Source organism: Palaemon carinicauda, chromosome 41 (assembly GCF_036898095.1).
Source record: "Palaemon carinicauda isolate YSFRI2023 chromosome 41, ASM3689809v2, whole genome shotgun sequence".
Lineage (NCBI taxonomy): Eukaryota > Metazoa > Arthropoda > Malacostraca > Decapoda > Palaemonidae > Palaemon > Palaemon carinicauda.
The window spans coordinates 53,023,522-53,042,207 of record NC_090765.1 but is presented as its reverse complement, the minus strand read 5'-3'; the positions used below and the strand labels follow the sequence as shown (position 1 = coordinate 53,042,207).

Below are 18,686 nucleotides of genomic sequence, written 5' to 3'. Positions count from 1 at the left end.
TATTGAGAAGCGTGTGCGTAATTTTCGTCATAGGTGACTGGTTCGGGTCGTAAATGTGTAAACTAAAGGAAAAGTATTCATTCTGAAGCAATCAGCTGTTAGTGATGATGTCAACAATCTATGACGTCACAAGAACAACGTTACCATGGTGGCTCCAGACTTTTGAATTATTTTCGTTTTATGTAACTGCTAACAAGTAAAACATTTTGAGTGTAATAGGGTTTATAGATATTATTTTTAAATTTATAATGCGTAAATGTTTAGGATTTAGGAGTTTTAGGGTAGTATTTTACACTTGAAAAGGTATATTATTTGATCGTATGTGGTAACCGCAGACCTCTTGGATGTGGCATCAGTGAGCCTGAGGCTGTGTGTGATGTCAATGTCATTCTGCCAACATGGCTGAGAAGGATCACAACCACATAGCCGTAGCGCGTGTGATAATACTATGTGGTGGCTGGTATTTAGTGAGTTCTAGTAACAATGTGGTTGGCAAGACGCTGCTTAACGAATTTCCGTATCCCATGACAGTGACAATGGTGCAATTGCTGTCCATCACGTTGTATAGCAGTCCGACCTTAAGGTGGATGGGTGTTCGTAAAAGAGCTGATATTAGTTGGAGTTATTATAAACGTATGATTTTACCCTTAGCTTTTGGGAAATGTTTCTCCTCTGTGTTCTCGCACGTCAGTTTATGGAAGGTGCCTGTGTCCTACGCACATACAGGTAAGAAGTTTTGGATGAGAAGGGTTTTTTAAGGCTACCCTATAGGTATTGGTATAATGTGTGGTGTATATTTACTCTAACACCACCCTTATATATATATATATATATATATATATTATATATATATATATATATATATATTTATATATTTATTTGTATATATATATATATATATATATATATATATATATATATATATATATATATATTTTTTTTTTTTTTTTTTTTTCTATTGGAGAAAGTAGTTTTTTCCTAGGTTACATTGCCCTGTGATACACTACAATAATACCATATATATACATTTATATATATATAGATATATATTTATATATATATATATATATATATATATATATATATATATATATATATATATATATATATATATATATATATATATATATATATATATTTATATATATATATTTATATACAACTTAAACTAAAACTATATCCATATCTTTGTCGATGTTCTTCATGTTGAATCACTTTCTTATTCCTAACTTATTTTTTACACGAATAGTTTCCCCAAAGAATTATTATTAGTTTATTTTTTAATTTCTCATTTCCTTTAGCCATAAGACCTTAATGTTATTTGTATTTCAAAAGTTATTCTAGTCCTTAAAATCCATATTTAAATGGGGAAACAAAGACAGGAATACTATTCACCCTAAGGTTCCCCACCTAACCTAACGTAGGATGCTGTGTCATTATTTACTCGGAGGGGCTAAACTCCCCGTGAACCCACTCCCAGGATGTCGTGTCATTACTTTAACCTATTCTTACCTTATTGTTCGGAGGGGTGAGTCCGAGGTTATCTAGCACAGTCCATGACTTGAGATGTGGTCGAGGAAGTGAAGTAATTAGTGAAAGAGACTATTGATAAAATTATAGTTATGGACGTAACAATATTTTGAACAGATAAAAATAGTTTTTCTTGTAGTAAATAATATGCATTCATTGAATTTGACCTTCATTTCAACTGTAAAAAAACCAAAAACCCATTAGACTGTTTAAGAATTGGGATTTTTTTAGGAATCTAATGGGTTTTGCTCCGCCGTCCACTGGCTTCGCTTGCGAAAAAGAAAACATCAAGCTGCTATGTACTAGCAAGCGGTACATGCTGTGCTGCACACGCTAACCCCATTGATTATTATTTTCTTAGATAATTAAGTTTTTATTTGCAATGAAAATAAGTTTCATTCTTTTTTAAGAAAACGGACATTTTTCTTTAGGAAACACCTGTATTTTTAATAGAAAAGCTTTTTCTGTTCGTCCGTAACTATAATAAAATTGGACTACAGTATTTTTCAATACACAAAATTTCTTTTTAGCCACAAAGAGTAAGAACAACAGTGCCTTTTCTTGTTTTTTGAAATATGAAATTTCTTGTTGAACTTCCAAATGTGACAATTTTCCTTTCATGTACAGTAGCTACTACAGTTCAGGCTCCTAAAATGATTTAGGACTATTCATGAGTAACTTCATGTTTAAAATGAGTGAAAATTACAATACAGTTTATTAGGTATGTTTGCGACTTGGCCACAGAAACATCCTACCGAAAAAAGACCGTAAAACATACATACATACATATACCAAGGCACTTCCCCTAATTTTGGGGGGTAGCCAAAAGAAGACCGTAAAGAACTATAAAAATGAAGATGAGAACTGGTGTCACATGTAGATGATAGGGCCGAACAAAATTGCGATAGTGATAAAGGCTCTGAATGGTCATTTAGATGATGAGTTCAATAGTGGCCTGGTTTTTAATAAAAGAAAATTGGAAATTGAAAATAAAATTTTGAGGGTAAACTGTTTATCAACAAAATTTACATATAAGAAAGTGATTCTGAAAAAAAACATTGTTGATGGGCTATGAATGCATTTTGCAACAAAAGTTATGTATAATAAAGTAATTCTGTAAAATCAATGTTGAGAGGCTATGAATGCATTTTGCAGCAAAAGTTATGTATAATAAATAAATTCTGAAAAAAACATGGTTGATAGGCTATGAATGCATTTTGCAACAAAATTTATGTATAATAAAGTAATTCTGAAAAAAACATTGTTGATAGGCTATGAATGCTTTTTGCAACAAAAGTTATGTATAATAAAGTAATTCTGAAAAAAACATTGTTGATAGGCTATGAATGCATTTTGCAACAAAAGTTATGTATAATAAAGTAATTCTGAAAAAAACATTGTTGATAGGCTATGAATGCATGTTTCATTATATATCCTGGCAGTGCAAGTGTTTATATATGATGTAGGCACGCTAAGTTAGATATGACCCGAGTGTGTCGGGTTATCCTTCTACTGTGTGATACAGTACTGTCCTTATGTACTTGGCTGGTATAATTTGAGTAAATATATATCTATTCATCAGGGTAACCAAGATGAAATTTTCTTTCTCAAAAGTATTTCTGATAAATTTGCATAGTTAGTACAATAACCTAGGCTATGCCTCCTGTATCCTTAACCTATCCTACTATAAGGTGTATCCCTGTGTTGGTTTCTCTTTCAAAACATGGTTTTTTCCTGCACCTCTTCTTAGGTTTCACTCGTTCTTGTAACTTGAAAAACTGCAACTTTACAACAGTTATCGACATCAAAGCCACTTAAAACACCTATAAGTACACCTGTAATACCTCTTTTTTCAATATTAAACTTACCCGATAATCATGTAGCTGTCAACTCCGTTGCCCGACAGAATTCTATGGAGGGATACGCCAGCTATCACAATACTAGAAGGGGGTGTACTTACCAGCGCCACCTGTGGCCAGGTACTCAAGTACTTCTTGTTGACACCTCCTCAATTATTCCTCTGTCGTGCTTCCGGCAAGACGTTCTGGGATACGCTTATGTTCTTGGAGTATTTTCACGACTTTGGTGAAGTATTTCTCTTTGATTTCGGCTGTCGCTTTACTGGAAACTTCTATATTAGCTTAGTTAGCTTTTGGAATTAATTTGATTAATTATGGTGCCGAAGAGAGTATGAACTCTCTTTCACCTTTTAATGGCCGACCCTTCCCTTAGACGGAAGTGTTGGTGTCTAAGAGAGTATAGACTCTCTTTCTTAATTTTGCTTAACAAAAGTTATAGATTTATTTTATATCTCTCCGCCTCTTATAGGCCTATTCGATTAACTTCCTTTTATTATAAACTTATTAAAATTAATTTTTATATTTGTTTATATTCGACCTTCCTAATAGTAGGCGGTCTTTTCTTGGTACCGAAGTTAATTAACATTGAGCCCGTCATTTTGGTTTTACCTGTTAACATATTATGCTATTTTAATGTCTTTGAAAGAATTTCTTTGATAGTCTCGTACTGTTTTCAAAGTTGAACTAACGTTTTGTCTCTGCAGTTGTTGACGTTCAGAACGTTCAACTTGCGCTCTATCGTTACGATAGAGAAAGAATTTTCACGGTTTCACGTTGCAGTAAGAGTAACCGTGTCTAGCGTTTTGTTCATTCTTTCTTAACTTAATGGTTTTAATCCTAATAAAGGAACTTTTCATTTTGGGAAATATTTCAGTTTTTTCCTTTAACAATAATATGTTTTAACGATATATATGATTGGGCTCTTCTCTCAGGTTCTAAGTCAAGAGAGAGAGAGAGAGAGAGAGATAGAGACGGAGGGAGAAAGAGGAGGATAAACGTTTCATTCAAGCGAGTAACGTTGTTATCGTTTTTGCTCTTCTCCCTAGTCTCTTTAGGGGAAGAAGGTAAACGTTTCTAGAGTGATCTAGTGTTTAGTCTCTTTCCAGCCACTGAATTATTTATCTTTCATTAGATTTTTCTGTTACATTGTAATTCTGTTTTCGCAATTACTAACTTTTGAGAAAGGATAGAATTGCGTGTTTCAGGTACAAACCACTTAAAGTTTCGAGTTCAGTGAAATAAGTGCAAACAGAAAATCAAAGTGATAAGTGATTAGCGCAAAGTGTGTCAGTGTTGTGCGTGAGGGTACTTCTGTGCGCGCCAGTCGTCCTCCCAGTCCGGGACCTCTTGCAAGCTCCCAAGCCCAGGGGAGAAGCAATGTCGAAGGGCAGAAGGGTTCAGCAGGCCTTGATCGGCGCACAGAAGTATCCTCGGTGGTTGTGGGCGTGTCTTACCGAGACCGTCACTCCCACCCGCAGACGATTGAGCCCTTATTTTGCTCGTCTGCAGAAGAAATTTAGGGGAGAAAACGCTGGTCTCAGGTCTCAAGACCTCTTAAACGTAAAGTCCAGACCTATGCCAGACGTACGAAGTTAGAGTTCAACAACCCGGATGCAGTCATTGGGTTAGCTCTGACTCTCCTCAGTCATCAGTTGAATGCACTCCGCCTAAGAGGAGTAAGGTTCTGTCACAACAGAGCTCGACTGTTAAGGCTTTACCTCAGCCTACTGTAGTTTCTGCCGACCCCAAGTGGACTCTACTACAGTCCATGCAAGCACAGCTTTCGGACTTGATGCGTGAGTGTCGGGCTGAGAGTGTTGCGCCTCCGCCTCCGCCTACACTCCCTCCGCCTGCGCTCGCTCCGCCTGATCGCAGTACCACCTGCCAGGCGTACGATGTTGAGCCACGTTCTGAGTTTGCTGTTCCCAGTGGTGTTCAGCCTCCGCCTTCCTTAAGGCAACCTTTACAATGGGATCAGGAGGATTATACCTCTCTTCCTCCGCCTCCACTTGCTGCTCCACCAGTGATGCAACACTCGGTTGAGGTACAACAACCTCTCCCGTCCATGAGTCAGTCTCCTCAGCTCTCGCTGCAGCGAGCTCAACCCTCCACAAGGCAAGCACCACAACACCTTAGCCTTGCGCCTCAGGAGCCTCAGCTTGCGAGACATTTACCTTGTTCTGCGCAGCCTCTACCTCATCGCGCTCCACTCACACCACAGGAACTGGAACTTGCTACTCCGCTTCCGCCAACCGCTCAGCAAGCGCAACCCTTGGGTTCAACCACTCATGCTAGGAGTCAGCCTCCTCCACCCATGCGCCTTCCTTCTGCTTGTCTTTTATTCAGCCTTTGCAGACTGAGCCTCAGGTGTTCCCTCAACAGAGTCTTGAAGAGGAAACCACAACTATTGTTGTTCCAGCTCGTTCTGACTCTGCTGTTCAGCATACCTTACCTCCATTTTCAAACCTTATGATAATGGAGGTTATTTGTATTACTTATAAAAATATATTTGTATTCCTTGCAATATATTTTTAACAATATCACAAAATATGGCAAAAATATGAATCATGAGTTATGAATGTAAGGTAAATATTATGTTGATATTAAAACCCCATGCAAGCATGCATAAAGCACTCTAGCACTGGTCATGGAATTTCTGAGAAATGTTAAACGCCATGCACACGCTCTGCTTACCTTACAGCATGCTCTACATACAGCATGCTCTGCTTACAGCATGCTCTGCTTACTACATGCTCTGCATACAGCATGCTCTGCATTCAGCATGCTCTGCATACAACATGCTCTACATTCAGCATGCTCTGCATACAGCATGCTCTGCATACAACATGCTCTGCATACAGCATGCTCTGCATTCAGCATGCTCTGCATACAACATGCTCTGCATACAGCATGCTCTGCATTCAGCATGCTCTGCATACAACATGCTCTACATACAGCATGCTCTGCATACAGCATACTCTGCATACAACATGCTCTGCATACCTTACCGCATGCTTCTCAGTCACACATCTTTGGTTGTTGCCAACTCACTAGACTGTCAAGCAGTTTCATAACGTTGCCTTCTAGTCTGCTGCTTTTGCACCAGTGAACCCTCACTGAGAGAACTTAGCTTTTCTAGGATATGGTCCCTGTAGATGAGAAAGTTCTTTTCTCCCTCCTTCTGATATTCCCTTGAGGACTCTGTCATTTGGAGGGAGCCTTTAGCTACATAGCCTCTTATGGACTTTTATTTAAGCATAACATGCTTCCAGGGAAGGTAATGGTTCCACTTCAGTCGCTAATCCCGTCTGTTACCACACCTGCTCCCATAGACCTTGAGCTGTGTTGCAAGACATGCAGTCCAAGCTTAGTCCTTGTTAGAGGATTTTTTGTTTACGGAGTCAATGTGTCACGGGGAAGACGTTCAACAACCAACAGAAGTGACTTGTTGTGACGCAGTGCGGCAACCTCAGCAACCCGATAAGGAGTTGTCTGTACGACCCAGACAGTCTAGACAGATTCGGGTTGTCACTGTACTTCCTCGCTTGCCCATGATTGACAGTTCACAGACTGTGCAGCAGTACCATGATCTTGTGTCCGGCTCCGTCAGACGACTGGCTTTTAAGAGCTCCCACAAGTCGTCGCTGTCTGGAGATTTTCAAATGGACTATGGATCTGACCAAGGAACTGGGCCTCCTGGTCAATTTTGAGGAGTCTCAGCTCGTCCCATCCCAGACCATTGTCTCCTTGGGTATGGATCTTCAGAGTCGAGCTTTTCGAACTTTTCCGTCGGCCCCAAGGATCTTCCAAGCCCTAGAATGCATCCAGAGCATGCTGAGAAGGAACCGATGCTCAGTCAGGTAGTGGATGAGTCTAACAGGGACACTTTCATCGCTGGCCCTGTTCATCGTGTTAGGGAGACTCCACCTCCCCCCCCCTTCAGTATCATCTAGTTGCTCACTGGATAAAGGACATGACGCTAGAGACGGTCTCAGTTCCTGTTTCCGAAGAGAGGAGGTCTTCTCTCGCGTGGTGTAAGAACAGCTTTCTTCTCAAGGAAGTCTATTTGGCTGTTCAGAAACACGACCGCCGTCTCCTCTCGGACGCATCAGACACGGGCTGGGGTGCGACTTTGGACGGACAAGAATGCTCGGGAACATGGAATCAGGAGCAAAGGACACTTCACATCAATTGCAAGGAGTTGTTGGCGGTTATTCTGGCCTTGATAAACTTCAAGTCCCTCCAGCTTAACAAAGTGGTGGAGGTGGACTCTGACAACACCACAGCCCTGGCTTACATCTTCAAGCAGGGAGGGACTCTTTCGTGGAAGTTGTTCTAGATCGCAAGGGACCTACTCATCTGGTCTAAAGATCGAAAGCTAACTGGTAACGAGGTTCATTCAGGGCGGTATGAATGTCATGGCAGATCACCTCAGACGGAAGGGTCAGGTCATCCCCACAGAGTGGACCCTTCTCAAGAATGTTTGCAGCAGACTTTGGGCCCTGTGGGGTCAGCCAACCATAGATCTGTTCACTACCTCGATAACCTAGAGACTCCTGTTGTATTGTTCTCCGATTCCAGACCCAGCAGCAGTTCACGTGGATGCTTTTCTGCTGGATTGGTTCCATCTCGACCTGTATGCATTCCCGCCGTTCAAGATTGTCAACAGGGTACTTCAGAAGTTCTCCTCTCACAAAGGGACACGGCTGACGTTGGTTGGCTCCGCTCTGGCCCGCGAGAGAATGGTTCTTAGAGGTACTGCAATGGCTGGTCGACATTCCCAGGACTCTTCCTCTAGGAGTGAACCTTCTAAGTCTACCTCACGTAAAGAAGGTACACCCAATCCTCCACGCTCTTCGTCTGACTGCCTTCAGACTTTCGAAAGACTCTCAAGAGCTAGGGGCTTTTCGAAGGAGGCAGCCAGAGCGATTGCCAAAGCAAGGAGAACATCCACTCTCAGAATCTATCAGTCTATAGGGGAAGTCTTCCGTAGCTGGTTCAAGACCAATGCAGTTTCCTCAACCAGTACCACTGTAACCCAGATTGCTGACTTCCTGTTATATCTAAGGAAAGTAAGATCCCTTTCAGCTCCTACGATCAAGGGTTACAGAAGTATGTTGGCAGCGGTTTTCCGCCACAGAGGCTTGGATCTTTCCACCAACAAAGATCTACAGGACCTCCCTAGGTCTTTTGAGACTTCAAAGGAACGTCGGTTGTCCACTCCAGGCTGGAATCTAGACGTGGTCCTAAGGTTCCTTATGTCATCAAGATTTGAACCTCTCCAATCAGCCTCTTTTTAGGACCTCACATTAAAAACTCTTTTCCTCGTGTGCTTGACAACAGCTAAAAGAGTAAGTGAGATCCACGCCTTCAGCAGGATCATTGTTTTCACATCTGAAACGGCTACATGTTCCTTGCAGCTCGGTTTTTGCTAAACGAGCTTCCTTCACGTCCTTGGCCTAAGTCGTTCGAGATCCCAAGCCTGTCCAACTTGGTGGGGAATGATCTGAAGAGAGTACTTTGCCCAGTTAGAGCTCTTAGGTACTATCTAAAAAGGTCTTAACCTTTACAAGGACAATCAGAAGCCTTATAGTGTGCTATCAAGAAACCTTCTTTTCCAAGTTCTAAGAACTCAGTTTCTTACTATTCAGGCTTCTGATTAGAGAAACACATTCTCATCTGAAGGAAGAAGACCTTGCTTTGCTGAAGGTAAGGACACATGAAGTGGGAGCTGTGGCTACTTCAGTGGCCTTCAAACAGAGCCATTCTCTGCAGAGTGTTATGGATGCAACCTATTGGAGAAGCAAGTCAGTGTTCGCATCATTCTATCTCAAAGATGTCCAGTCTCTTTACGAGTACTGCTACACCCTGGGACCATTCGTAGCAACGAATGCAGTAGTAGGCGAGGGCTCAGCCACTACATTCCCATAATCCCATAACCTTTTAACCTTTCTCTTGAATACTTTTTATGGGTTGTACGGTCGGCTAAGAAGCCTTCCACATCCTTGTTGATTTGGCGGGTGGTCAATTCTTTCTTGAGAAGCGCCGAGGTTAAAGGTTGTGATGAGGTCCTTTAGTATGGGTTGCAGCCCTGTATACTTTAGCACCTTTGAGTTGATTCAGCCTCCCAAGAGGAACGCTGCGCTCAGTAAGGAAGACGATCTTATTAAAGGCAGAGTAACGGTTCAAGTCGACTTCCTTACCAGGTACTTATTATTTCATTGTTATTGTGGATAACTGATTATATGAAATACGGGATACTTAGCTATCCTTTAATCTTGTACACTGGTTTTCACCCACCCCCCTGGGTGTGAATCAGCTACATGATTATCGGGTAAGTTTAATATTGAAAAATGTTATTTTTATTAGTAAAATAAATTTTTGAATATACTTACCCGATAATCATGATTTAATCGACCCTCCCTTCCTCCCCATAGAGAACCAGTGGACCGAGGAATAATTGAGGAGGTGTCAACAAGAAGTACTTGAGTACCTGGCCACAGGTGGCGCTGGTAAGTACACCCCCTTCTAGTATTGTGATAGCTGGCGTATCCCTCCATAGAATTCTGTCGGGCAACGGAGTTGACAGCTACATGATTATCGGGTAAGTATATTCAAAAATTTATTTTACTAATAAAAATAACATATTTTCATCAAAAGAGAAATGGCTATATATTTGGCATGAATGCAGCACTGAGTTTCTCCCCAACCAAGCAACAGAAATCAAAATTTTTGAGCTGGCACCTTTTTAGAAGTGAGGGTAGGCGAGTGGCCCAAAAGTCATAGGATGCTGGAAGCATTTTTGACTAGCCTAATCGGAGAGTTGAATCAGTAGAACTTCAAAAGTTCAAAGTTGGAGCAAATGCTTTTTTGATGACCAGGCGGACATGAGTCTTGTTATAGTTTATATGTGACATATTTGTTTTTAACGTTGTTAATAGTTTATATATATTATGACATATCTGTTTTGACGTTGTTACTTTTTTTAGAATGATTTATTGGTAATTTGCTCTTCATTTATTTATTTCCTTATTTCCCTTCCTCACTGGGCTATTTTTCCCTGTTGGAGCCCCTGGGCTTGTAGCATCTTGCTTTTCCAACTAGGGTTGTAGCTTGGATAGTAATAATAATAATAATAGCAACCAGTTCTAATGGTTTACAAACTTGGAAATTAATGTTTTATATCACTGGTATTTGGGAATTTTTAATTTTATTAAGTATATGTATCTAGGTTGTTGAGTATCTAAAGATAGTTTATAGTGTTCAAAATACGGTGTTGGAAGAGATCTGTTAGGTTATGCTATTTCCTTTCTTATAAATAGTATTGTACTACAATGAAGTAAAATGATATCTTTATGTGTTTCCAACTGTATACTAAAAATTGATAAGTTTTTGAGTTAGAGTTCATTTTCCTGAAGTCCAAAACTAGCAATTTCCAATAAACGGTTATAAAAATTGTTTGAAGCACATGAGAATAATCCGGGGCAACCAATTTCATGAGGGAATAAGCAAACCAATCATGCACATCCAAATCAATTTAAAAAGCTGTAGGTTTGAGCATAGAGTTACAGACCATTAACTTAGCAGCATAAAAAACCAAAGTTTTAATTCTGTGTTCTATGACAACTGTGTTCTGCATTTTGCTTGAGGGCTGCAGCTATACAAACAACATAGTTGTATCTATTACAAACTGTATTAGCCAGCAGTGGTAACGAGTTCGCCTTTTATTCGTATGGTGGCAGATCAATCCCTGCCTCGGACCGTGAGTATGAGCTGGTTACGGCTGCGGTTGGGTTTTCCCTGCCGACGTTCTAGTACGCATCTCTTCGGATGATACTGGAACTAAGACCAGACACCCTCAACCTAATTTATCATGTTCACATAACTGGTTATGTTCATGATTCCTCATGTAGCTAAAGCTTTATATGCACAGTAGTCATGTCTGTGTAATGTTATATGCACAACACATCATGCATGTTATTGCTATTAACATGTACAGATGAGCAATCATGCACATCACCTGTTGTATGCATGATATCAGTTTCTAATTCTTGTGCATATGTACAGTGTATTTGGAATTTAATTTTTGTTCTATATATGTCAATATGATGTCTTTCATGTTAATAAAATTCTAAGTAGGCTATATAAAACTATATTTTTAATTCTAATATAATACATTACACTTATATGTGTTCTTCTATGAATTGCATCTGGGTGTAATGACATAAGTTCCTCGCCCACTTCTTCTTCTCGCTCGTCTTCCTTTCTTTGAGGATTCAGTTCTATAAGGTCTTCATTAGTAAGCTCCTTTTGATGTACTGTACGTCAATGAGTTCAACAAGTGATTTTCTTCAAGAATTAGTGCCAGCTTCTTGACTCTCTTCCCTTTTTTGAAATCACAGAAGTTGTAGACAAGAACAACTGTGAGCATACTTTCTTTCACACTTCATTCATGTTGGCAGCCATAACTTCATATCTTTTGCTGCTTTAGAGCCAACTATTGACTTTTCTTCCAGATATATATTATTAATATCATTATTACTTGCTAAGCTACAACCCTAGTTGGAATAGCAGGATGTTTTAAGCCCTGGGTCCCCAATGGGGAAAATAGTATATATTCTGTATAGCTTCCACTTCTAATATATATTAAGTCTGTTTCATCGATATTAGATATCCACTCCGTTGAAAATTAGTCTTCTATAATTTTCCTAAGTATTTCAAGGAAATCTGAGGCAGCTAACCTCATCAGTGCTTGCTGCCTTGCCAGTTATTTTTAAATTAAAGAGGTTGGCTCGAACCTTAAAACAATTAAACCATGCATGACTGTCATTAATTCTGGAACCAAATGCTTGATTACTTTTCCTTGTTTCTTGGTAATAACTTGCATTTACGCAGATTCGCAATATGTCAAGAAAAAAAAAATGAATTAATGTTGAAATAATTGGAATAATGAAACGTACCATCATTTCTTCAGAAGCTGAGCGTAAGGGAAATATTGATGGATATAACTTACATAATTATATCATTTGGGCCTTCAATTTGTTTTGGTGTTAGCAAGATGTAAAGATAATCAGGGCAAAGAGACAAGTGAGTACCGGTGATGCTATAGACATGACTAAGATACTGTGTTACAAAGTTAAAGATTTTAAAAAGAGAGGGGAAGAGCTTGACAATATTTTGGAAAAAGATTCGGAAAAAGAGGAAAAGTATGTTAACCCGAAGCACAGATAACAGATCAAAGCTTACATACGGAATATACAAAGGGAGACTGGGTAGTTCTTACACCACATTAGCACCCCTCAGGAAAGCTGGATTGTCTTTTTAACTGATACGTGTCTAGTTGCCCACTCCAAACTGACCCATGACTTGCCTATGTATAAAGTCACATTTAACCCTTTTACTCCCAGGCTATTTGGAAATTTCCAACCCTTAACCCCCAAGGGTTATTTTTTTTCAAGAACATTTTGCAGTATATTTTTTTTTAAATTGCTTTAACAGCTTTAATTTTCATCATAGAGAGGTCAGGTTGGTCTCATTCTCTTGGAAAATGCCTGAAGTTTCTAAAAAAATTATCAAAAATATGCAAAAAAAATAGCATTTTACTGCAAGGACGTACCGGTACGTCCATGGGGGTAAAGGGATGAGTTTTGTGAAACGTACCAGTACGTCCTTTGGGGGTAAAAGGGTTAATTGGGTATTGATGCATGTATACTAAACTAATTATTTTTCAGTTGTATTTAATTTGTATCCCTTGACTCTTAATTGCTGTATTTTAAAAGTTTTATATCTTTTCAGTTAAAGCAACAATGCCCTTCTTCACAGTTCTACTTGCGAGGGTCCTTTTTGGTGAAAAGCAAACCACTAAGGTGAGATTTTCCTTCAGTTACTTTTGTGTTTTGTTGTGCTGTTCTATATTGAGTTCTGTACTGAATTTTTATCTTGCATTGTGCCATAGTATTATTCCAATGAAACTTCCCCAATAATCCTATGCTGTATAATTTAAATGGGATCTTTTTGTTAAGAAAAGTAGAATGTGAGATTATTACCTGGATTTTGATGCCTGCAGCTTTGTTCCTCCTACTCACAGTGAGAATTCATTAGCATTTGTATACAATATACAGTACTCACTTTACTTATCATGTTATAATAAACAGGCATTCTAATGTATATAATAATGGTTCATAGTTTATCCAGTTACATACAGTACCTTATTACAGTGGCTTTTAGAGTGTTATAATTATTCTTTAACAAGTCTAACTGTACAGTACTTAGTATTCTTAAGGTATGATCTCTTTTGATACTTTTAAAGGGAGATACAGTAGTGTGTGTGTTAGTGTAACACTCATCTTTCTGGAATTTACTTTAACTATGCACTCAGTGTGTAACCTTTAGAGGTCAAGTTTGCCTTTCTTATGTTTTTGTATCAATTTCTGCAATACGTGCGCTTGATGTGGTCTCCGATGTGCTCTTGATATGTTTTGTTAAAAGAAGAATATATATTAGTGTGCTACTGTTATTAACACACATTGAGTATGTGTTGTTTGAGATGTTGAGTCTTGAATTAAAGTCCAGCATTGTAACTTTAAAATGGTTTATTCTCTAAAAACAACAGTGTTAAACATCTCCATCACAGGAGTATAGCTGGTTTGGTCGGATGACCAATTCAGGTGAAGTATAGATAAGAACTGCCTAAAATATCGATATCACAGATATCGTATGTTTAGTTGTCTCAGCATTTAAACACAATATGTAAACATTCGTCTAGGAAGACACCTGCATCCGGTGACGACACAATCTTTCACACAGTATGCATTTGTGTTTATGCTTCAGAAAAATGTTACATTGCTGAGGGATGCAAAATACATCCTGTTATGATTTTATCTGACTACAACAAATCTCACGCTAGCGGCTTCTTCCACAATGACATATTACGTCATGTGTTTTAAACATGTAATAACTAACTATTACATATATGGTTACTCTTCTTGAGTAATATATGTCTTCGGATTTGTTAGGCCTTATAGAACATATTTTTCTTTAAAAAGAGATTCTGGTAGGTCTGTGAAATCAATCGAGTCACAAGGAGCTCACTTTGGATTCCTTCCTGAGTGTTCTTTGTCTGTTCTCAGTTAGTGCATTCTCTCTTGGTTAACACCTTCAACTTTGTAAATGCCTCTTCTTTTGGTTCTGTTTTTGTCCCTCTTGAGCAAGTGTATTTCTCTGCCTCTACACTTGCAAAGCCAGCTCTGTAAGAGTCGAGTTTGAATCATTGGGCTGAAGAATATCCTTCCTTTTAATAATAATAGTACAGTAATATTAATCTACACTTGTAAAGATCCCTGCGCCTCCTCTTGTGTATGCTCCTCCTCTTACAACGGTATTTCTTTTGAGTTTACTTCTCCTTGTGGGTATCCCTCTGTTTCTACCTCTGCTTCCACCGATATTCCTCCTCTGTCTGCTGAAAAGGTGGTGAAAATTTGTTCTACTGTATATCATTTGCCCTAATCAATCAGAGTTGCCTGGGCCCCACTTCTTGCCCTTTTGGACAGATTGGTTATTCCAGATGTCTATGTTCAGTTTAATCCTGTAGACTATGCTTTTGTTCCTGTGGTTCCTTCCTACATTCTTCCTTCTTTTGAAATTCCCTTAAATATGTTGGAAGCAGAATTCCGGGTTCTCAAGGTTCTTGGGTAAGGCTAATGCCTTCCTCTAGTAAGGGTTTCAACCTTACCAGATTCACCAATACCCCTCCCTGCCTACAACAACAACAACCAATCATGTTCATTGCTCTTCAAGATGAGGTGAAGAATCCTGTATAGAAAAACACTTTCAAGGATGCTAAACTATCAAGAAAAATTGCAATTCTTCCATCAAAAAGAGCAAATGGATGTCCTTCCTCAATCCTTTGAATGCATGTACCCACGTCTTCATTCATCTGTATTCAAGGTAGCTAAAAAATTTATCATTATAGAGAAGACCTATCAATTCTGCACCCTGTGCAGGTCTTCCAATGAGTTATGACCCCAGCTGGAAAGAGGCTTCATCTCATAGTTACACAAGTTCTATAGTAAGCAGCTCTTCTAGGAGAAGGACACTCCAAAATGACATTTTTGTTGCCTGGTCTTGGGTAGTGCCATAGCCTCTGTACCATGGTCTTCTCATGTCTTGGGTTAGAGTTCTCTTGCTTAAGGGTACACTTAGGCACACTATTCTGTCTGTTTCCTTATTAATTTTCTTCACTGGGCTATTTTTCCTGTTGGAACCCTTGGGCTTATAGCATGCTGCTTTTCCAACCTGGGTTATAGCTTAGCTAGTAATAATAATAATATACCTAAACGACTTTGTTGCCCTTGCAAGTTCTCTGTCATGAATCTGGAGGGCCAAGGATTTAATTATAGATACTGTGATTCTTAAATATGAAGAAATTTGAACTTATCCTGAAGGGCAATTTTTTATTTAGGCTTCTCCTTTGGAAAAGAGTCAAATCCTTCCTAATATTTCTGAAAGACTTCGGGACTCTGTAAGCTCTACCTTGTAGCAAGTGGCGGAGCTTTCTGGTCACCATGGTTTCCCTTTAGAAATCCATGCCTGATACTCATCTCAGATTGAGACCACTTCGGTCTTATTTGAAAGAATGCTAGGCCATAGTATCGTCCCCCAAGTCTGTCAGTCATACCCTCCTCTCCCTATATAGAGCTATGGTAGTGCCACAAGGATTGCTTTCTAGCCAACATCAGCTGTGAGACGAAGATCCAAGATATCTCACTTTATTCTGGCACATTGGAATTGGGGTTGGATGCAACCCCCTTGATAATCCATGTTGTGGTCCTATGGAGTGCAGAAGAAACAATACTTCAAGCTTTAGCTCTCAATGCTGACAATATGATAGTTCTGTCATATGTTTGCAAGCAAAGAGGCAAAGTCCAAAACTTTTCCTCCTTGAAAAAGACCTCCTTTGGTGGACAGAGGCATGGAACTTTACTCTGTGCCACAGTTTATCTTTTGGAAAATTCATTTTCTAACAAACCAGTTAGGCAGAGAAGACAAATTGAAGCCCACGGAGTAGTCTTAATATCCCTAGTAATTCCAGCAAACATGGAGGCTTTTGGGAAAACCCAATCTCTGCATGTTTGCTATTTCTCTTGACTGGACTGTGGAAGTTATCTGCTCTCCAGTCCCAGACACTCTAACATGGGTAGTTTATGCCATGCTAGAAGATTGGCCAATCTTTGTTTGTCTTGTTAAGAAAAGTTGTGAAAAAGTTCAGTTTCTATCAATGCCAAGATGACTCATCACCCTATTCTGGCCCCACAGAGCAGTGTTTAGTATCTCCTGTCAAGCCTTGCCTGATTGTTACTACTAAGGAAAGAATTGCTTGGATAAGCCTACTTTCATTGTCAACATTAAAACACAGTTGTGATTCGTCTGACCACTTGGAGAGAGACTCCACCGTATGGCTTGAAAAGAAAATGTGTTTTGAGGTCCACTAGGCTATCTATTATTGCATCAGAGAGATGATTCACAAGTCAATATTAATGTCGGTGAACAGTCTACATCAAGATGTGTAATTATAGAAAAATGTCCCTTCCAACATCTCTCTAAACAATATGACTTCCTAAGATTTTTTGGGAACACCTCATTTTCAGACATTAAAGGATGTAGATCTTCGTTGGCTTCTGTACTTTGGCACACTGGATTGTACCTGTCTAATAGCTCAGACATCAAAGGCTCTACCATGTCTGATAGCTCAGACATCAAAGGCTCTATCCTGTCTAATAGCTCAGACATTAAAGGCTTTAACAGATCCCTTGTTATTGAGTTCATTTGAAATTGAAGAGTTGTTTGTCTTTTTTTCCCCACACCAGCCCTCGACCGTTGCCATGGCTATCTGTTTATTTCCAACAGTTGGGGAAGGTTTTTGCTGATAGTTTAAAGGGGGAATTTTCTTTAATTCTATCAAGAGCATCATTAAGTTAGTACTTCACTTAACTTGTTCTATGCAGAGGTAAGTATGGAAGTAATATTTTAGTTTAAACATTGTGTTTTTGTTTGTTTCTATAGTTTCTGAAATAAATGGATCTTGTTGATGACTTTTGAACAAGGTCAGATGATTCTGTGTACAGTACTGTTAGCATTTGATATTTTTACTTGTTCATTCAGTATTTCATTTAAACTTTCATGCTTTTCCCTGTAGTAGTAAAGAATAACTTGGAAAGTCTAGTGTACAAAATAATTATACACTAGTTTAAACCTTTGTGGATAATTTCAGGTATATTTTTCACTAGTCCCTATCATCTTGGGAGTTGCTATTGCTACCATAAGTGAGCTTTCTTTCAACCTTATTGGGCTCATAGCTGCACTGGTGGCTACCTGTGGATTTTCACTGCAACATATTTTCTCAAAAAAGGTAAGACTATAGAAAAATACTTCTGAGTTGTTTATTTTTTTTAAACTATTTAATAAGTATTTACAATATGTATATTTTTGTGACATCTCAAATTCAGACCATATTATTTAAGTAAATGTAATGGAGTACAGTACATTAGTTACTATTAACCCTATTACCCCCAGGCTATTTGGAAATTTTCTACCCTTAACCCCCAGGGGTTATTTTTTTTTCAAGCACAGTTTGCAGTATATATTTTTTAAATTGCTCTAACAGCCTTAATTTTCGTCATAGAGAGGTCAGGTTGGTCTCATTTTCTTGGAAAATGCCTGAAGTTTCTCAAAAGAATTATCAAAAATATGCAAAAAAAAATGTAAATAGCAGTTTTTTGCAAGGACGTACCGGTACGTCCATGGGGGTAAAGGGATGGATTTTGTAAAACGTACCTGTACGTCCTTTGGGGGTAAAAGGGTTAAAACATTATTACTTGCTAAGCTACAACCCTAGTTGGAAAAGCAGGATGCTATAAGCCCAAGGGCTCCAACAGGGAAAGTTACCCCAGTAAGAAAAGAAAATAAACTAAAAGAGAAGAAATGAACAAATAAAATAAAATGTTTTAAGAATAGTGACATTAAAATAATTCTTTCATCTATAAACTATAAAAGCTTCCAAAAAACAAGAGAAAGAGAAATAAGATAGAATAGTGTGCCATAGTGTACCCTCAAGCAAGAGATGTAATGATGTATGATGCAATTCAGCTCCTTTTGCAAAGGTTGACATCCCTTTGTGTCTGTCAAATTTTGTTAGGTTTATTAATTTTTCATCAACAATTATAAACTGGGTTTCTTTATTTTCACTGACTATATAAACTGTACCTCAATTTAAGAACACTCATTATACATATTTTCATG

The 18,686-nt window shown here is 38.7% G+C and overlaps 1 protein-coding gene across 1 annotated transcript in view; it reads left to right on the top strand.

Moving 5' to 3' along the window:
• The first annotated feature begins 351 nt into the window (after nucleotides 1-351).
• Nucleotides 352-18,686, top strand: part of LOC137632653 (solute carrier family 35 member E1 homolog) — a 31,985-nt gene continuing 13,650 nt past the window's right edge. Inside the window, exons 1-3 of the mRNA XM_068364722.1 lie at nucleotides 352-726; nucleotides 13,185-13,255; nucleotides 17,659-17,796. Of these exons, the coding sequence (XP_068220823.1) occupies nucleotides 399-726; nucleotides 13,185-13,255; nucleotides 17,659-17,796 (537 nt within the window). The 5' untranslated portion in view covers nucleotides 352-398. The remainder of the gene's footprint in view (nucleotides 727-13,184; nucleotides 13,256-17,658; nucleotides 17,797-18,686) is intronic.